The following is a 22,704-nucleotide window of genomic DNA, read 5'->3' as shown; positions in this document are numbered from 1 at the left end:
TTACATCTGCTGTTAAAAAATAACATCCAACTAACTCGTGTATACTGTTGCATTTATATTAAAAAGCCGGTTAAAATAATATTGTTAAACCTTGTCCTAACTCCACCAACGTCTGTTGGTACTACACAGTGTTGCCAAAGTGTAAACGTTTTCAGTATGTTTAATATAAATTAAAACATCTGTCTATAGGTTGTCTTTTACTCACTTCTAGCTATAATGTAATTACTTGATTATTTATACAATGTTGAATTATTGCCTTTCTTTAAATTATTACAGTTTAACAAAACGACGGTATTCTTATCATTTTCTCTTTATGAGATCATAAAACAATGCAAACATTGCTTTATGATCGCGTTAGTGTAAAAAATGATGTCATTTTGATCATGCTGTTATTTTAGTGATACTTTATTATTTAGATTTCATATAATCATATATTTTATATGGTTTATTGTGAAAGGATTGTTAAAAAAATCATAGTGCTAGTCAAAAGTCCGTACCCCCTCTTATCTTTTGAACGGTAATAGCTATAATAGTGAAATTTGGAGGGAGGAAATAAACGGACGTAAGCTTCTTAACTAGTCATGACAGGTGACGTAATCGTGACAGATAACGTTACAGAGCCACTGTGACCGATAATTTTAAATGGGACCTTATGGCAAGTGATACCTCGTTTGAAAGGTATTTAAAATACATATTCAGCCATACTAATTTTTTTGGGTGTAGGTAGATTTTTATTTTGGTGAATAAATTAAATAAATGTAATATTGTAGTTTCTCATTTAATTAACAAAAATTCAAATGTCCGCCTATGGTTTCTTTGTCAAAAAATTTGACGTTTTTCAATTTTCTAGTAGTTTTTACGTCAACTTCAACCTTTTTGACAAGTAATCATAGGCGGAATTTTGAATTTTTATTAATTAAATGCCAAACTACAATTTTATATTTATTTCATTTTTCATCAAACTTAGCTTAAACTCAAACAAAATTAGTATAAATGAATAGGTATTTTCAATACCTTTCAAACGAGGTATCACTTGCCATAAGGTCCCATTTAAAATTATCTGTCACAGTGGCGCTGTAAAGTCATCTGTCACTGTTACGTCACCTGTCATGACTAGTTAAGAAGCTTACGTCCGTTTATTTGCTTCCTCCAAATTTCACTATTATAGGTATAACCGTTCAAAAGATACGAGGGGGGGTACGGACTTTTGACTAGCACTGTATATTTATATTACGTCGGTCAATAAGTCCCGGGCCTAATCAGTAAAACAACATTTTTTTTTGTAAAAATTTTACTTATTCATCGAAATAATCTCTTTTAGCGGCGATACAATCATTCCAACTCTTTTCTAATTTTTTGATGCTGCCCTTGTAAAACGATTTATCTTTGCCTTTAAAATAAAGGTGGTAATTGCTGGGGGCCATATGTGCACTATACTGTAGGTGCGGAGGCAATTCAAAGCCCAGTTCGTGCATTTTTGCCATCGTTTTCATCGACTTGTGACACGGTGCATTGTCAATTGGTGAAATAACAATTTTTCTTCAACAAATGAGGCCTTTTTCAGAACAATCCTCCAATAACCCGTCTCCAGCGACTCTTCTCCAGGCTCTAACTAAAATAGATTTCAAATCGTCCTCTAAGTTGTTTTGATACCTAAGTATCGGTCTTTCTCTAGCTCGTTGCCTCATAGGCACTCTTCGGTCAGAGACTTTTCTGACTGTTGCACCTTCCTATCGCCTGCGTTACATGCCTGTCCATCTAAGGCGTGCTACGTTAATGAATTTTACAATGTCTGGTTCCCCGAAACTTCTATACAACTCAAAGTTGCAACGCCAGCGTCACAAACCTTGCTCTTCTATTCCTCCATATATTCTTCTTAGAATTTTTCGCTCGAAACGTTTAAGCAGATCTTGGTCCTCTTGTCTACTTTTCGGCTCCATATTAGCACTGGTCTTATTAGTGTCGTATAGGCGGTGACTTTAATTTTTCTGGGTAGTTTTGAGGTAATCTGTCTTCTCAAACGATATCATTTATTGGCAAGTACTATTCTTCTTTTAATTTATTCGCTGACACTGTTATCTTTAGTTAATTGCGAGTCTAGGTATATGAAGATGTTCACACCTTCCAGCTCTTAATCGTCAATTATTATTCTTCTATGCGTCTGGTTGCTCGACCTTGTACAACACATGTATTTGGTATTTTGGGCATTTATATTTAGTCCTATTCTCTGTGCAGATGCTCAACAGCCGGAATGCATCTATCAGGGACTCGGTGAATCTAGCTATGATGACGATGTTATTTGCATATCCTACAACTTGTACAGATCTGTTAAACATAGAAGTGACGATGATCCATGCTCAAATACAGAACATATAATTTAACAAATCAGATCTCACAATGATGACAAATCTCCAAGACTATTATGTGTACAGAAATACCGAAAACATTAAAAGAAGTAATACGAGTTCCCACAATATATTTATTGTTTTGTAATATTGTAACAGAAAGATACACAACGACTAATAGGTCTGGATCCCGCGTATGAAAAAAAAGTTGATTAATAGCAAGCTGAAAATTTGTTATTAGCTTAAGGGTGTCTAGTCGGACAAACATTAATATATGGGAACACTGGAACAAGGGAAGTTTTAACTGTGGAACAGGTTAAAAATTTGGAACGGTCAGACCACGAAAACGGCACATGTATTTTGTCCGACAGAACAGACTTAAACTCTCCGAACAGAGATTAAACTCTCATGCAAAAATCAGACTGCTATTTATCACCAAATTGGCGTTTTAATGAGTGGAACATGTAGAATATGTCAAATGACAGGAATTATGACAGGTGATAAATAGCAGTCTGATTTTTGCATGAGGGTTTAATCTCTGTTCGGAGAGTTTATGTCTGTTCTGTCGGACAAAATAAATGTGCCATTTTCGTGTTCTGACCGTTCCAAATTTTTAACCTGTTCCACAATTAAAACTGCCCCTGTTACAGTGTTCCCATATATCAAAGTTTATCCGACGAGACACCCTTAAGCTATTAACAAATTTTCAGCTTGCTATTAATCAACTTTTTTTTCATACGCGGGATCCAGACCTATAAACGAAGCTGTTCGATATAAATTATATATGTAAAATCGTCATAGAAGTGTAACAAGTAAAGGAAGTACAGTAGAACCCCGAAAATCCGAACTAATTGGGGGGACAGCCTGTTCGGATTCCGAAAAGTTCGGATTATCCGAAAGTTAGCCTAACTAGCATTCAAAGTTTTCATTGTCGTTGATTTTGAGTCGCAAAACGTTCTCGTACGATTGTGGACAATATTTTTGGTCTCAAGTTGACTACGAGAGAATCGAAGTAAGTTTATGTTTAACCTTTATAAGTAAGTCTGGCTAATTGGTTTATGCCAAAGCCAATTATAAATAAAATAGTTATTTATGATATAAGTGTTAAAAGTACACGTTTAAGACACGCATGTGAAAGTTTGCAGAATGAGCGATAGCGAGTTCTGCAATTCACATGAGTGCCTTAAAAATGTACTTTTTAACACGCATATCATACAATATTTTTTCTACAAACGTAATTACAGTACAATATCTACAAAAACTTTTACTTGAACTTGACTGACATTCCAATTTTATATTTTTTTGACATTACATCAAAATTGCATATACGGTCAATACGAACTGCAGTGCCTTAAAATTTTTTTAAAGCACTAGTGCCTTAAAGTAGCATTTTTAACGCTCGTATGGAGTGCTAAAAATTGCATTTTTAACACGGTTGTAGAAAAAGACCTTTATAAGCACTACATATTAAAGTACGTCTTCATTTTTAACAAATTTTAAATACCAAAGTTCTATTAATCCTACATTGTTCAATTTTCTGGTTTTACTATGTATGATAAACATGTTTTTAAGTTTTTGTCTTGAATTTTTTAATTTTTTTTCACTTTCCGTTGGTTCGGATCTGCAGGGTTCTACTGTATAGCAATACAGATTTTATAGCGCCAATAAGCCAAAGATCAGTGAGCAAAGATAACACTTTCGTTCGAAAGACCAACTCAAAATCCAAAATCAAAGCGGAGATGGATTTAACACTATGAGAATCCGATTCTTCGATTTCAATTGTTTACCATTGGAAACGAAATAAAACATTTAATTTAACGAAACGTTTAAATGTATTACCAAGCGTGTTTATAAGAACACAAAGTATAAACCACGTACTGGAGGTCAAAAACTGATTTTGTTCCGGATATGATTCAAAGAGTCCACCATATCATATTGTATAACCGTCGAGTAAAAGTAGATATGTATCTCAAATCATACCACACACGGAATTTTAATTAATGAATTGGAAATTAAAAAAAACTTTGCAGTTGGTTCTGGTTGCCCCAGACCGGTGCAAAAAATAAATTGTTTGAATGTTTCCCTTGACCTTTTGGCAATTTTCGTTTAAATCCAAATGACCTTTTCCGCAATTGGATAACAGTTGACTAAACCTGCAAAGTATTACGAATATTTAGAGACAAATAAAAACTACCCTTTTGGAAAAGAAGGCAATTAAGTTTTGATTTATAGTCCAATCTTCAAGAGTTTTGACCTCTAAAAATCATACGAACAAGCTGAATTTTGCTGGGAATATCAATTTTTGGACACAAAAAAATGCAACAAAGTTTGCCTCTCCTACCCCCGGGCTTTTCCTTAAAAGCCTCCCTCTTAAGGGGCAGGAACGGAAAATATCGATTTACCAAGAATCTAAATGTTTCAAACAAGAAATGTAGCCGAGATAATTTTGAACAAAAATATTTGACCGTCGTGAGACAGGTTAGCTTTACCCTACTGATGACTCGTTGCGATAGTAATCCTGCTCAGTACGAGAAGGACCGCAGGTTCGGATATTTGGTTGACGCACTTACTCGAGCGGGTAATGGTGCGAAGCTATTATTACCATCCGTGGGATTATGCCTGAACGCCTCTTATGGCCCTGCTACACACTACGTCTTTCCTGAAGGCATGCCTGCAGAGACTCGTTTGTGCAGATAATAAGAGAGCGTGTATGGACGGCAAGACTGTATCGCGCGCAGGCCTCCAAGCGCGGCCTGTACTCTCGTCGACATGCTGAAGATTTTACTTGTGCAGTTTTAGGTTCAACAGTTTTACTTGAACGTGTGGCCGGCAGTTCAGTCCGCTCTTCAGTTCCGCAAAAACTTTCAAGGTGGATAGACCAAGACCAGACGCAATGAGCGACATCAGAAGGGTTTCAAAATATGTAATTCTTAATTGAATTTATAGACTTATACAAATCTTTGTCGACATTATGGAAGGTGAAGAGTAGAGAATATTCCGAAAGGATGTTGTAGTGTGATGTTGATAGTGTGTAGCCTGGCTATAAGGCCGTATCCTTTTTAGTCAAAGGTGGCAACGATATCTCTTGGAGTTCCGAGAGTCGAAAGGCTCAAAACAATGTGACTTTACTAGGCAATCGTAGTTCGCTACCCTTATTATTCGCTACCCTATTAGGGTGGTTCGAAAAAAACTTTTTTTCTTATTTCAGATCGCTATAGTGCGCAAAAGTTGCCATTGGTATAGACTTGAAAAAAGCACTAATTATTATTTTTTTATTAATTTGTCTTCCGGTCGCGCAATGCCATCGAAGTTAGCAAAAATTGTGAAAAATCTTAATTTTTCACATATTTTTTTAACAGGCCAGATGGTTTTAATTGCGTTCCTATACCATGAATTAACTACTAAAAGTATAAAAACAACATAATACAAAATGAGTAAAATTAGTAGTTTTTGCAAAATTTCGAAGTTTGACTGTTTGGTGCAATTTAATCATACGACTTTTAGAGATGGTATAGTTTAATTCAATCACAATAATATATTTAAAATCCAAGCATATAAGATAAATTTTGATATTCAATTGTTATTCGGTCGCGCAGCTTCGTCAAAAACAGCTGACAACCGAGAGGCGAGGCGAAAGTGACGAATGCCAGCGAAGCGCGCGCAGCCACAAGTAAAGATACATGCGGGAATACCTCTACAATGGAGTATTTGTCTTCTCCATTACAACGAACTGCCATTCCACCACCTTTTCCAACACTTAGATGGAAACACAACAGGCCCAATAGGATATTCCGGACCAATTGGAAAGGCCCTACCTGATTGTGAAAGACTACCACTTATTGATTTTAATCCTATTGATTGTGAAATTCCAAAAGTTGACAAGCGTATTCTTAGCCAGCACCAACAATTGTACTTGCTTGAGATATCAGAAGTCATCAAGTCAGGACATTGTTCAGAAGACTTTGTAGTGGGTACGTGATCCTAGCCCAACGTATGGGCCTAGACATGATTACAAAATCATTGAGTCTTCAAGGTACTTACCAGAAGAGCTGCTTCAAGTTGTTGATCCCGTTTTACAACGGAATGCTTACTTTGCCCATCCCGAAAATTTACTTTTGGCTATGGTAACTGATGAAAGAAACCATGTCCGAGAGCTGGGCTTTAGGCGTATCATGAAGGAAAAACAAGCAATATCTGAAAGTGACTCTTATCAGAATCTTTAAACCACCAAACTTAAACTTTGAATCTAAATAGTATTACGAAATTATCAAATGGAACACCAGTACACTGACTCCCCTCTACTGCTAAGAACATTGACTAATGAAGAGATAAAACAGTATGTGAGCAATGACTTCAAGCTTGTTATGAGTATAGATATATATTTACTTTGCCATGCCATACACAGGCAGTTGTATTTACTTTGCCATGCCATACACAGGCAGTTGAAAGATGCGTTAAGCTAGTGACTGAAGCTTCAAGAAAGTGTGTGGACACAGTTCCAGAGACGGCTATATTAGAACCACATTATTGCATCGCTCAGCGATGCCAACGATTAAAATCAACAACAACTGGTAGTCTTTCACAATCAGGTAGGGCCTTTCCAATCGGTCCGGATATTCTATAGTGCCTGTTGAATTTCCATCTAAGTGTTGGAAAAGGTGGCGGAATAGCAGTTCGTTGTAATGGAAAAGACAAATACTCCATTGTAGAGGTCTTCCCACATGTATCTCTATTTGTGGTTGCGCGAGCTTCGCTGGCATTCGTCACTTTCGCCTCGCCTCTCAGTAGTCTGCTGTTTTTGACGAAGCTGCGCGACCGAATTCCACTTGAATATCAAAATGTATCTTATATGCTTGGATTTTAAATGTATTCTTGTAATTGAATTAAACTATAGCATCTCTAAAAGTCGTATGATTAAATTGTACTGAACAGTCAAACTTTGAAATTTTACAAAAACTACTAATTTTACTCATTTTGAATTATGTTGCGCGACCGGAAGATATGAAACAAATAATGTATAATAAGTGCATTTATATTGATTTTACATACTTTTAGTAGTTAATTCATGGTATAGGAACGCAATTAAAACCATCTGGCATGTTTAAAAAAAATATGAAAAATTAAGGTTTTTCACAATTTTCGCTAACTTCGATGGCATTGCGCGACCGTAAGACAAATTAATTAAAAAATAATAATTAATAGCGATCTGAAGTAAGGAAAAAAGTTTTTTTCGAACCACCCTACTTACTATACGACTCACTAAGTCTGTCATTAATTCTCAGGACTCAGGAATCACAGCTGTCAAAAGCTATTTCAAGGACTTGGGTTTATCGACCTAAATGAATGACTATCATTTCGGTTTCTTGTTTTGGCGAGTCATTTAATTTGTTAGGTCACGTATTTATCGAATAAATAAATAAATACAATCTCGTATCGAATAACTACTTTGCCAGAAGTTTTGTAAGTTACTTTGGATAGAATAGAATAGTTCACAGCATCTCCGTATCTGAAGTTCAGGGAAAATATAACTTGGAGGACACAATCTAATACATATAAATAAATATTAACTATGTAATATTATATTATTTTAATGATTTCCGTTAAATTTGTCAATGTTCGACTGGTATATTATTTGACAAATAATGACATGATTTCGAAGTCAGTTAAGTATGATATAATGCATATAATGCCCTAGGGCGTTATTTTGAAAAATAGCGCCCTAGGGCATTAAATTTAAGTAACTAGTTAAATACTGTCAAGTTGACAAATAACAACCTAAGTAAAACTATGGTTACTACAATTACCTTACGACTATTGCTGGTAAATGTACTTATTTGAAAACTAATTAATTCAAAATTCATTCAAATTTTTGCATATAAAGAATAATTTAGTCGGACATTAAACGTTGAAGGCACCACGGGTATTATAGATAATAACGCTTTCGTTCAACGTATAAGGCCGATGCCACATTATGCGTTTTGAACGGATGCGGTGAAAACGCATCCGTTTCCAACGCAACCGGACCGACATGTCACACTATGCGTTTAGTCTTGTGCAGTTTGTAAGCGCGTACCGATGACTCAAAACGCATCCGTTTCCAACGCAACCGGACCGATCTGTCACACTATGCGTTTTCACCGGATGCGGCGGAAACGCATCCGGTCAAAACGCATAAGGCCGATGCCACATTATGCGTTTTGAACGGATGCGGTGAAAACGCATCCGTTTCCAACGCAACCGGACCGACCTGTCACACTATGCGTTTAGTCTGGTGCAGGTAGTAAGCGCGTACCGATGACTCAAAACGCATCCGCTTCCAACGCAACCGGACCGATCTGTCACACTATGCGTTTTCACCGGATGCGTCGGAAACGCATCCGGTCAAAACGCATAGTGTGACAGATCGGTCCGGTTGCGTTGGAAGCGGATGCGTTTTGAGTCATCGGTACGCGCTTACTACCTGCACCAGACTAAACGCATAGTGTGACAGGTCGGTCCGGTTGCGTTGGAAACGGATGCGTTTTCACCGCATCCGTTCAAAACGCTGTACCCTCGGGAAAAGGCCCTCTGTATATACCTACACCATTGACCTCAAGCGTCATTATCCTTATAATACCCTTATTATGGCTCTCACCAATTTGCATTCATAGTTATTTTCAATGCAACACCTACTTATTGTATTAACTATTATAATACATAATCCATAAGATTACCCACCCGTATGATACGTAATCCGTCGTGGTAGGCAACAGCCGGCAACATCGCGCTTAGTCACTTACCTTTTGTCTTCCCAACGGTCCGCGGTCCGCATACTTGTTGATACTTTTGAATGTTGGCGATCTTGAATCTTCTACTTGCGAATTTTTCCGATTAATAAGTTGCAGCAAGGCAAAGGCAGTCGGGAGTAGTGAGGTACAACGGTGGTTCAGTGATTTTGTGTCTGTTACTTTTACACGGGTGGTGGAAAGAAAAATAAGCAATCATGGTGTCTGGAAAATTGGTAGGTTTTGCTAGCTAAGAATAGTTTTTGATTTTTTTAAAGTTTTTTTTTTCAAATTATTTCATATTTTTGCGGCATTTTTTGAGGTTTGAGTAATGCTTGAGCCACTGCATCTGAAAATCCTTAAATATGGGGATAAATAATTCTTAATCATTAAATTCTTTAACGGAATAAAAGCGTTTTGGTAAAATTGTGGGTTGGGTTAGGCCACTTTGCATCTCATAGCGTCAAAAGTATTGACTGGCTAAATACTCAAGAGAAATACTCAAGGGAAATAAGCAAAATTTAACGGTGGCCACGACATCACAATAGTCACCGGGTATTTGAATACTTTTTTCCTTTACTATATAGACGTGGATCCCGCGTACCAAAAAAAAGTTGATTAATAGCAAGTTGAAAATTTGTTAATAGCTTAACGGTGTCTAGTCGGACAAACTTTGATGTATAGGAACACTGGAACAAGGGAAGTTTTAATTGTGAAACAGGTTAAAAATTTGGAACGTCAGACTACGAAAACGTTACATGTATTTTGTCGGACAGAACTTCCAATTATTGATTTGTTACTATTTCATTAAACTCTCATGAAAAAATCAGACTGGTGTTTATCACCAACTGGGCATTTTAATCAGTGGAACACGAAGAACATGTCAAATTGTCAAATGACAGGAACCATGTTGGTTAGTAATAGCAGTCTGATTTTTGCACGAGAGTTTAATGAAAGGGTAACAAATCAATTGGATGTTCTGTCCGACAAAATACATGGGACGTTTTCGTAATCTAATGTTCTAAATTTTTAAACTGTTCCACAATTAAAACTTTCCCCGTTTCAGTGTTCCCGTACATCAAATGTTGTCCGACTAGACACCGTTAAGCTATTAACAAATTTTCAGCTTGCTATTAATCAACTTTTTTTTGGTACGCGGGATCCAGGTCTAATAATATAGCTATAGTAAGAAAACTTATAATGTTTTCTACAGAAATGTTGGCGTTATTTTTTAATTACTTAGGTATTAACAATTTAGTGCGAAACAATAAATAGATCCCATTAAAAAGGTATCCATTTATATTTTTAAATACCTAAAAACATTTTATCTGTTATGAGAGAAAATTCTTTAAAATGGCGTATTCTAAAATTTTTTAAATTATTTTTTCTCCAAAAAAACATCAAAATAAGACAAAATAGTTAACTAACTTTTGTAAAAATGAACATAAACTTTTGTGATTGCTCTCAAATGCTATTTGTTCTGGAGCTAAATTTTCATATGGCATCTTAATGCAATTTACTATTATTGTTGGGAATAAGCCACAATTTTACTTTAAAACCAAGTTTATTTACCGCTTCGACTTCCATTTCCACTTCGGAAAAAAATACAAAACATTAATAACTTAAACATTAATAAATTAAACAAAATTTGTTTTTGTTGTTAAAAAAAAATCTTCTAGTAATTTAATTGTATCTGACTCATTCATATTGCCAGTTATTATTGAAGATCTAAGTGGAATAATGAGGAATGTCACATTTTCTAAAATTTGGAGTTTCCTAGTGAATGAAGGTGATTATTTCATTCATACAAGATTCTGACCAATAGAAAGCTACAGACATAAAAATTAAACCGATAATTTTTGATAATATCCCGTCGTCAAGTATATTAAGTCAGATGCCCTTCGTTGCTACGAAAAAATACATTCAGTGACATTAATGACAATTAATGTTTTAAAAATTATAAAACTGATGACTTTCAACCGTCAAATATGTACCTATAACAACAAACTGTGTGTTTAATTGTACTAATATTTGTACTTACGTAAATAAATCACAATAAAATTTTGGTTTTGAACAGTTTTATTCATGAAATAATCGCAACAAATTGCACTCGATCTCTAAAATTATTATCGAATTTTTGCCCTCGTGACACTTTGACATAATTTCACTCCCCTTCGGGTCGTGAAATTATAACTGTCAAAGTGTCACTCGGGAAAGATTCGATAATTTTAGAGCTCTTGTGCAATTACTACTGATAATTTGACTTCTCTATCATATGAAACCTACACTGTACCTCTAAAAAGCTTAATAACAATGTTATTATATTACAAAAAATAAAATTTTTATTAGGATTTTTAAAGGTAGATACAGTGTAAGTTTCAGATGATATAGAAGTCGCCTATCACCTTTATTTGTTAGGAAACTCAATATTTTAGAAAATGTGACATACCTCCTTCTTCCACTTGAGTCTTCAATTCATACATATACATTTTAAAGTAGATGACTTCAAAATTATTATATTGTCAATAGTTTTTAATTGCGTTCCTGGGACGACTTTATTTTTAGATAGCTCATTAGATTACAGAAATCAACGTTAATTTAAAAAAAAACCGTCAAAAAAACATAGCATGTGATTTGTCTTTAAAAAGATAGTCACATGCAATGACGACAGTAAAATTCTCCTTGGTGATCGCATTGTAAATAAGGAAAAAGTAATAAAAAAGGTGTTTTATAGTGCAAACCCTCAAAATTTCAGCTCGATCCTTTCTTTTAAAAGTTATTGGTTTAAAAATGGTTTTTCCCTTAAGTTATTTTTTGCAATAACAGAAAATAATGAAGATACGGTAATTATACGGATAGTAAGGTGATGAAGACTTCTACTTTTGATGTGCACCAAAAAAGGTTCGAAAAAAATCAAAACCAAAAATCGTTTTGCCAAGTTACTGTTATTTTTACAGGACAGTTAACAATTAGAATAACTTTTAAACTATTACTAGTAGATCAAGAAGTATTTTTTTCATATTTGCACAGCTGACAATTTTTACAAAATGTGTGTCAGGATTTAAAAGAAAAAAGCTATTCTGGGGCGAATAGGTAAAAATGTGATGTATGATACATACTCATGAAAAATTGAATTTGAGATTATCACTGAGATTATCACATGCAGACGTTAAAATTTGTATTACCTATTGTCATTAGCTTGAGGGGAATTGGTAGCACTCTTCCTTTCTAGAATTAGTTTTGTTGTTTTTTGGATTCTTCTTGTTCATCCTTTTTTTTTAAATTAATTTAGCCCATCATTATGATTAAAAAATACGTTTGATTTTTGCTTTATTTCGCTAGGATTAAACAGCCATGATTGGGACAATGGTGATATGCACGGTTCAGGACATATTTTTGATAATTATTAAATTTTTTCTTGTATTCAAATCCAGTTTTTACCATTTATATCTAAATTAAGCTTTGCATTATAAATAACTTTTTTTATTCCTATTATTTAGAATATAATAGCGCAAAATATAATAAACCTTGAATGGGTATCTAAGGCAAATAAATAGTGTTATAAACATTATAAGCATATAAAAGTGTGCAACACACGACAATAACATTTATATATTCGGGATATTAGACCTGGATCCCGCGTACCAAAAAAGGGTGATTAATAGCAAGCTGAAAATCTGTTAATAGCTTAACGGTGTCTAGTCGGACGAACTTTGATGTATGGGAACACTGGAACAGGGGAAGTTTTAATTGTGGAACGTGATTTTAATAATTGTGGAACATGTCATCCTGACAAGTTTATGATTGTGAAAACTAGCAGGTTGTTTTCAAGTTTATTCAATAGCAAACTTTATATAATATGAAAAAATGTTTGTCCGACAAATATGTGGGGCATTTTAATAAGTCCGGCACGTAGAACATGTCAAATGACAGGTATTTAATTGGTGGTAAATAGCAGTCTGATTTTGGCATGAGAATTTAATGAAAGGGTAACAAATAAATTGGAAGTTCTGTCCGACAAAATACATGGGATGTTTTCGTAGTATGACGTTCCAAATTTTTAACCTGTTCCACAATTAAAACTTCCCCTCTTCCAGTTTTCCCGTACATCAAAGTTTGCCCGACTAGACACCGTCCAGCTATTAACAAATTTTCAGCTTGCTATTAATCAACTTTTTTTTGGTACGCGGGATCCGGGTCTATATATTCTACCACATTTTAGTTATCCATTTACATATGTGTCATTTGAATTAAACAATAACGAGAAGTAAATACCACAGATGCACGTTGACCAAATTACACATACATTAAATGTAAATAAACTTGTTAAAATACACTTTTATTGCAATATGCAAGTGTACATACAAATAAAACAATAAAAACCTGTAATGAGTGTATGCTCAATTTAAGATTCGTAGATCAAAAGCTTTGACGTCCTGCTACAGATACATAGATAGAGATATAACCCCTTTAACAACTGTTTATAAAATACTAGCAATGCTCCATACGAAAGGCTACAGGTTTACACATTTCGGCATATGTACTTGGAAAATACCAGACCGGATTTACTCCAAGAAAATCAGCAATACACCAGATTATTTATTCAATAAGATAGATCCTCGCGAAGACATTAGAATTTTACCTATCACCCATCAGCTATTCGTCGACTTTAAGGCCGTGTTCGAAAGTGTCAAGAGGACAGTGCTATATTAACCCTTTCATCTCCTGTTTAACACTTTGACTGCCAAAAGCCATAATATTGAAAAAACGAAGTTCCTTCCAGCCGCAAATATTTTTATCCCATATAATACACATACAAACGAGAATCAATTGTTATAAAACTGACTTTACGCGGTTGACTTTACTATTTTATTATTTATGTTTTTAGGCACTAAGTTTAATTTATTTATTTTTAATAACTTACTTCTAAACAAATGAAAGACACTGAATCTTTTTATTTTACAAACTACAATATCTAATTTATGTATTACACTAAATCTATTAATTTATTTTCATAATTACAACTTCAAAAATATCGCGCCCGATACATGTCAAGTACACCGACGTATTCATATTCACAACTCCCTGCTAATTTCAAAATCCCTCTTATTTATACAATGCTTAATCATCTCGAATACAAAAGAATGATCCAAAATAAGCGAGTATTTACATAACTTAAAGCACGTAAAATCGATTTTTCTAGTACAATAACCAAAGAACAATTATTAGAAAAAGGTTTGTAAACAAACTCGATCGAGATCTTTCTTTAAATTAGGGTCCCTCACAGGTGCATAAATCATTGTACAAATAAAAAGGTTCTTGGTAAACACTTTCGGCGCCTGTTAGTCCGGGAGCTGAAAACAGTAAGGTGACATAATTGTGTCACAATAATTGGTGACTCTCGCGGCTATAGAATCAAATTGCCCATGCATCACGGCATGCTTCTCGTGGCAGTCAAAGTGTTAATATTTCCAACCTCAGCTCCTGTCCCGGCAGGAATAATAGGGAATAATAATAAAATTTTAAATTCGAAAAAAATCCTATAAATCACAACAGAACATAACTTAAAACATGTATCAAGGATAAAAAAAGTTGTTTTTGTGTTCCGCTTGGCCCCTAAAGTCGAGAGAAAATTGAAATTATAGCAGCCAGCCAAAAACGGCTTAAAAGTAAACCTACTAAGTGAAAACACTGGGTGGTCTGATAAGTAACCTTCTTGAAAATGAAAAGCATGATTTTCCAGAAAATTCTTTTATTTTATTCGGTATAATCTCCTTTCGGATAATAAGATTCTGGAATCTCTGCAAAATAGGCGTTTGTTTCGTCAATTATCTCTTCGTCCGAGGTGAATTGTTTATTTACGAGCTATCTCTCCAGATTTGGGCACACGTAATAATCGAAGGGTGTCAGATCGGGAGAATAGGTCGAATGAGAAATCAATTCGAGGCCCAACTCATGAATTTTTGCCATTTGTCATAATGCTAGTGTGAAAGAGTGCATTGTCTTAGAGAAACAACACTTTTTGGCTATGGGCCGGCGTTCCTGCTTCCATTTCTCCAATAATCCACAATAATATTGGTTATTGATAGTTTTATCCTTTTCAAGATGGCAAATTAAAATCATGCCTTTGATTGCAATCTCAAAATACAGTTATAGGTCTTGATCCTGCGTATGAAAAAAAAGTTGATTAATAGCAAGCTGAAAATTTGTTAATAGCTTAAGGATGTCTAGTCGGATAAACTTTGATATATGGGAACACTGGAACAGGGGCAGTTTTAATTGTGGAACAGGTTAAAAATTTGGAAAGATCAGACCACGAAAACGGCACATTTATTTTGTCCGACAGAATAGACTTAAACTCTCCGAACAGAGATTAAACTCTCATGCAAAAATCAGACAGTGCGGCAACATAGCGTCTGTTACATCCCTGTGTTTTTGTATTCAAACAGCCAAAGGTGGCGATATCAAGTTACTATAGCAACCAAGTAATACATCGATTACAACAAAAAAGAAGACTCCACGTCAGAATTAATTTTAGAATTGTCACTTTTGTAATAGAAATGAATATTCCCCTTTAGAGGGCGTTCTAACCATACTGCGATATAAATAGTTTTAATTTATATCGAGAAACTACGGTCGTATTGGTGTAAATTTGTCTTCCTCAGAGTCTCCTTGACAACAGGTAGACCTAGAAATAGTACTATCGGAGGATGGACGGAGACAGATTTAAATCAAAACGAAACCGTAGATTTTCTTATTTTACTTTTGTAATAGGTATAAATTTGTTCTATTTTATTCACACAAAAATATTCTACAGTCCACACCAAGTTTAATTTATCTGCCATAAGATAATCCAACAATAGCTATCCTCAAGGGGGGGGGGCCGTAGGGGTTGAAATCAACATTTTTTTTGTGAATTTTTTTGAAAGTATGAGAGAATAATTTTATTTTTAAATTAAATAAGCATATTAATATTATTCAAAGAATATTAAAAAAAAAAGATTCAAGAAAAAATATTGAAAAATAAGCCAACTTCATTGTTTTCGCGTCAGCACGCTTGAACGTAATGAACACCTGTCAATAGCTGTTCTCATTTTCTTTTGTAAATTACTCCGCGGTTCAAAAAGATATTCCGGTACCTATGCATTATTTTACGATTTGACAGACAAACTGAAAATAAAACAGAAATTGAAAATAAGAGTTGACAATATGTACTTTAAACGCTTTTTCCTCAAAACTGCTTTTTTTAAAGGCTGTAGACATTGTAACTCAAAAACTACTTGACCGACCCACCTGGAATTTTGTATATATTTTCTTTAGACATTCCTATATATTTTTTGTTTTATGCTTATTTTTTATTTAACAATAACAAATATGTTGATTTTCGCTCGTTTTTGTGCAAAAAATGTCGTTGTTTTGATTTCTGAGTGATACCAAAATGTCAAAAATCGTTATAACTTAAAAAACTCGACAGAGTTATCTCGGTAAACATATAAGCTAATAAAATCTTTTTAAATCTTCTGTTTACTATGATCCAATGATAAGTTCGGATGTCCACCGCAAAATCCATTTTTGTCTTTAAAAATTTGCCACCGTTGGCTTATTTTTCAATATTTATCTGTCTGTGAGTCGCCACTATCTATACTCAACTACGCTAAACCGAGGTTTGGATGCGTAATACAGGGGTTGTGTGCGTTATATAGGCGTTTGCTACATTCAATATTCATTAGACAAGGGTTTTAATTTATCTCCGCAAATCGTACAAATTCGTTATATCGAGGGTTAAAATCGAGATAATTCATTATATAGGCGTATTTTTTACATTGAGTGTTATGGACGTTTGAAGAGGATTTAAAAAAATTCGTTATATCGGGGAATTCTTTATATCAGGGTTCATTATATCGGGATTCCACTGTATATACGTAATTTTTGAGACCGTAGTAGTGCCCTAATCGACGAAGGAGGTTACTTATTAGACAACCAGTTACATCTTGACCTACACTATACTCTTATTTGCATACAAATAATATTATATGAATACATACTACAATAAAATTAATAGCCTTATACCTTATAGTCACATATTTAGCATCCTATTAGTTCGAGCTGGATTTTAGCTGTCGTTTGTAGGTGTATAAGAGACCTGTCAAAGATAATTTTCTGGATTCCACTGTATATACGTAATTTTTGAGACCGTAGTAGTGCCCTAATCGACGAAGGAGGTTACTTATTAGACAACCAGTTACATCTTGACCTACACTATACTATTATTTGCATACAAATAATATTATATGAATACATACTACAATAAAATTAATAGCCTTATACCTTATAGTCACATATTTAGCATCCTATTAGTTCGAGCTGGATTTTAGCTGTCGTTTGTAGGTGTATAAGAGACCTGTCAAAGATAATTTTCTGGATTGTTTACTTGAGTGGCGCTACATCATATTATTGTCAAATTGTTGAATCTTTTCTAATTGGCAACAGTTACTTCAGTAATCAAGCAAAAAGGAAGTCAATTAAAACAGTAAATATAGACTTTTCTGTACACTTAAATATACACATTATGCACCAAAGTCCATCGAATTGAAGGTGACGTACCTTTGAACAGACATTATTATTTATAGACTGTTCGTTTTTGAAGGAACACGAAGCATTTTTCGATTTTAGCGTAATTTATGTTGTTTATTTAATAAGATTGCGGACAACAGGTTGAAATTAATTTATTCGTGAGCACCTTGGAATTTTCGGTTACGTAATATTCTCACGTTATGTAATGGCATTCGAGATAAAAAATACGGTGATATGGAGGATGCAGGTCGTGCATTTCATACATATATTTCTCATAGAAATAAAACTTGTGTATATATACTAATGGAAATAGTTAGTTATTGGGTTTGTTGTTTAAAAGAACATTACACCTTGAACTCATTAACTCTTTAATGTTAATAAAAATCCATTCGCATATTATTATTTTAAATATTATATTCATATGGGATTAAGCCACAATTGATTGTAACGGAAATTGCATTTTTTACTAATATTTGGCGTTTCGATTTTCTTTTCACTTCGGAAATCGTTTTAAAAATTCTGCAAAAATGTTTTTTGGTACTGACAACGTAACCAAAGCTTGCTACATACATAAAATTGAAATATCATGTCTATTATCAATGCGAATTGTATAGTGATTATTGATTTTTTTCCATAGGACACTCTGATCAAAAGATATCGGATTTTAACCGTCGAATTAATCCAAAGGGCCTAGCCGGGTAAGATGATGAAAACTGCCCCCAACTCGATTCGAATTCCATGTAGGTCACCGTCTAGCACATATTATAGTGAAACTAACTTTTTGAAATTTTTAGCCCCCTAGGTGGTCATGTGACCCACCTAGAGCCTAATTAGGGTTTTTATGTTTTTATTTTTTTATCTCAGCCGCATCGAGAACTAGCGAAAAACTTCAGATAAAAAAGTTGTAAGCTTTAAAAAGTTCTGCCCGAAAATTTTTTTTTAATTTTTGGCGGGAAGTTTAAATTTTACAACGATTTTAAAATTTTAAACGAGTATAAAAAAATAACTAAGACATTCGTTTTCACGAAAGAAATATGTAACTTGTATTTTTGCATAATATTTCACCCTGAATTTTTTCAAATTTTTAAAATTGGTGAAACGCCCTTTTAAAAATAAAAAACCGCATTTTTTCGGTTTTTTTTTTGTTTTTTGATACAATTTTATACATATTTTTCAAAAAAGGTAACACCGTCACTAGAATAGGTAAAAAACTGAAAAATAATTGGGGTTTGCTTAATAAAAAATTTTTGTATACATTTTCAAGATACAATCGTTGAAGAAAACAAAATTTTACACATTTTTTGAGATTTTGACGAAATTACTGGCAACATTGTAATAAAATTTGGCGAGTTTTAAGAGGTAGTTGTTGTGCATTTTTTGACATACAATTAATAATTTTATATTTATCATTGTCGCGCATAGGGGTAATGGTCTGAACTTTTTAAAGAAAAAAGATAGTACGCCACTGACATATTTCAAATTAACAATCGTTTTTGAATTCCTCGTTCAATTTGTGACAAAAAATCTATCTCCCTATTTTTTCATACGACGCGCCATTTTTATTCAAAAAATAAAACATCTTAACCCTTACAAAGTATTCGAACTTCTACTAGTTTCTACATCTACATAAACTCGTACATCCATTATAAAAACTAATTCGAATACTTTGGAAGCGTTAAGGTATTTTATTTTTTGCAGCAAAACAACGCGTGGTATGAAAAAAATGAGAAGATAGTTTTTTTTTGTCGCAAATTGAACGAGGTATTCAAAAATGACTGTTAATTTGAAATATGTCAGTGGCGTACTATCTTTTTTTCTTTGAAAAGGTCAAACCGTTACCCCTATGCGCGCCAATGATGAATATTAAATCCTTAATTGTATGTCAAAACATGCACAATAACTACCTCTTAAGACCCGCCAAGTTTTATTACAATGTTGCCAGTAGTTCCGGCAAAATCGTAAAAAATGTGTAAAATTTTGTTTTCTTCAACGCCCTGTATCTTGAAAATGGATGACGTTACAAAAAATTTTTTATTAAGCAAACCCCAATTATTTTTCAGTTTTTTACCTATTCTAGTGACGATGTTACCTTTTTTGAAAAACATGTATAAAATTGTATCAAAAAACGAAAAAAAAAAACAAAAAAATGCCGTTTTTTATTTTTAAGGGTGCGTTTCACCAATTTTAAAAATTTGAAAAAATTCAGGGTGAAACAATATGCAAAAATACACGTTATATAATTTTTTCATGAAAACGAATGTCTTAGTTATTTTTTTATACTCATTTAAAATTTTAAAATCGTTCTAAAGCAGCGGTTCTCAATCTTTTTGTGTCATGTACCACCAAATACTTTTTATTATTTTTTTGTACCACCTAACTGAAATACATATCTAACTAGGTGATCTAATTAACTGTAATAGTGGTGCTGATTTTGGCTGTTTTTGCGATTTGTGTACCACCTCAAAAAATGAAATGTACCACCAGTGGTACATGTACCACAGATTGAGAACCGCTGTTCTAAAGATTAAATTTCCCGCCAAAAATGAAAAAAAAAATTTCGGACAGAACTTTTTAAAGCTTACTTTTTTATTTAAAGTTTTTCGCTAGTTCTCGATGCGGCTGAGATAAAAACATAAAAACCCTAATTAGGTTCTAGGTGGGTCACATGACCACCTAGGGGGCTAAAAATTTCAGAAAGTGAGTTTCACGGTGACCTATATGGAATTCGAATCTAGTTTGGGGCAGTTTTCATCATCTTACCCGGCTAAGCCCCTTTATTTAAAAAATTGATTTCGCCCATAACTGACATTTTTATTGTAATAAACATTTTTGTTCAAAATTTTCATATTTGTATGTTTTTCTATGGCGTGCAGATTCCTAATAAATCCCCCCCATCTTTTTTGGGTCTCAAAATTGATATTCTTACAACTTGACTATTAGACCAGGGCATGTAGCACTAAAAACACACCGGAATAAATCGATTTTTAAATACATACAGCAGAGACTTACAACTTTTTGCATTGTGTTCAGGATGATGTCAGGAAAAAATCTACAACGGAAAAATGGGTGGAAATGCATAATTGCATTAAATTGATGCTAAAGAGATTACTCGGGAGGTTTTTGGTGTTGATGAAAACGAATATGCCATCGGAACAACATCAACATGAGTAGAACATCAACAGGAGCACAGGAAACATACGCAGAGTTAAAAACACAAACAAAAATGCTAGGTCTGGAAATTAACACAGAAAAAACAAAAATAATGACGAGAAGAAATATAGTCCCACAAAATATTATACATGAAGATGACATTGAAACGGTTGGAAAGTTTACATACCTGGGAGTAGAAACATATGCCGACGGATCAGAAGATGAAGAAATACGGAAGGGAATAACGCAGGCAAACATAGCTTATTTTGCCCTCTCCCATATATTTCGGTCTAAAAGTGTCCACCGAAATACAAAGATGAGAATCTATAAAACTTTAATTCGACCAATAACATGCTATGGCAGTGAAGCCTGGCTCCTAAAAGAAACATCCAAAAACAAACTCGACACATTCGAAAGGAAAATACTGAGGAGAATACTAGGACCTGTGAGGGAAAATGGAATCTTCAGAAGTCGATACAACAACGAACTTTATCAACTTTATAAGGAAGCACCCCTGTCAGACTTCATTAGAATACAAATATTTCAATGGGCCGGACATGTGATAAGAATGGGAGAGAATAGGCTACCAAAAAGGGCACTGAATGCTAGAATGCAGGGAAAGAGACCGGTTGGAAAGCCAAGAAAGCGCTGTGAAGACACAGTAAACAGCGACGCACAAGCCCTTTTAGGAGTCTGTGTATGGAGAAGAGCAGCCACAGACAAGCAAGGGTGGAGGCAAAAAATAAAGGAGGCCAAGGCTCAATTTGGGCTGTAGTGCCGTAGAAGAAGATCGGAACAACACCCTTAGCACCTGGTGTCTAGGGTCAAGCCATTTTATGGAGTTTCTAGTGATTTCGGCACTAAATTGATGCAAACAAATGACAAGGAGAGTTTTTGGTGTTGCTAAACACGAATACACCATCAGAACCGACTCCCGGAGCACCTAGTGCCCACGGTAACTGTTAAGTAACGTCATCTTCTGGAGTTTCGAAGGATTTGTCACTGAATGCAAGCGATTAGATTACTAGGCGGTTTTTGGGGTCGCTGAATACGAATACTCCATCAGAACTGACGCCCGGACCACCTAGTGCCCAGTGTAACTGCTAAGCCATGTTATCTTCTGGAGTTTGGAGGGTTTTTGGGCACCAGGTGCACGGGGTGTCGGTTTTGATAGCGTATTCTTGTTCAGCAACCCTAAATCTCCCCGAGTAATCTTTTTGCATCAATTTAGTGCCGAAAACCCTCGAAACTCCAGACGACGTGCTTTAGCAGTGAACCTGGGCACCAGGTGCTCCGGCGGTCGTTTCTGATGGCGCATTCGTCATCATCCACCGCAAAAACCCCCGAGTAACAAAATCTGCCCCTTAATACACTTATTTTGACATGTTTATGCACTTTTGGATTTGGATGCATTTATGTACTTTAAAATGCAACTATGCATTTCCACCCATTTTTCTATTGTAGACTTTTTTCTGGACATTCTGGGTGCTGTATTTAAAAATAGATTTATTTTGTGCTAAATGCGATGGTCTATATTAGTAAAAATTGTTAAAAATCTTTCGTATATCGGCACATACATGCAATGAAACTTATTTTTTGGTAGGTTATACGGGGTATTCGACGAAACTAATTTTGCTCGTGTATATGTCTTCAAATGATTATCTGTATTATTGGGAATCTCCGTTCTGTGACCCCCTAACAGATAAAATGATTGAATTAATAAACCGTCTCTACTTAAAAATAAAGGCAGGAAAAATAATGGCAGTATTGAAGAACGCCTTTGTGCTCTCTAAACGATTCTTTTTTTGCTCGGCTTCTTTTTCAAAGTCTAATTATCAGTTTGACTTTTTGCACACAAAAATATAATATGT

General features: G+C 34.4%; 1 protein-coding gene across 2 annotated transcripts in view; it reads left to right on the top strand.

Moving 5' to 3' along the window:
- LOC114339667 (moesin/ezrin/radixin homolog 1) overlaps positions 1 to 22,704 on the top strand; it is a 298,913-nt gene that overhangs the window by 59,146 nt on the left and 217,063 nt on the right. Inside the window, exon 1 of one of the 2 annotated variants that reach the window (XM_050657230.1) lies at positions 9,121 to 9,345. The exons of the other annotated variant lie outside the window; for it this stretch is intronic. Coding sequence (XP_050513187.1) covers positions 9,328 to 9,345 — 18 coding nt within the window. The 5' untranslated portion in view covers positions 9,121 to 9,327. Of the gene's footprint in view, positions 1 to 9,120; positions 9,346 to 22,704 lie in introns of those variants that run through there. 2 annotated transcript variants of the gene reach the window in all.

Source organism: Diabrotica virgifera, chromosome 7 (genome assembly GCF_917563875.1).
Source record: "Diabrotica virgifera virgifera chromosome 7, PGI_DIABVI_V3a".
Taxonomy (NCBI): Eukaryota; Metazoa; Arthropoda; class Insecta; order Coleoptera; family Chrysomelidae; genus Diabrotica; species Diabrotica virgifera.
This window is presented reverse-complemented; position numbering and strand designations above follow the sequence as displayed.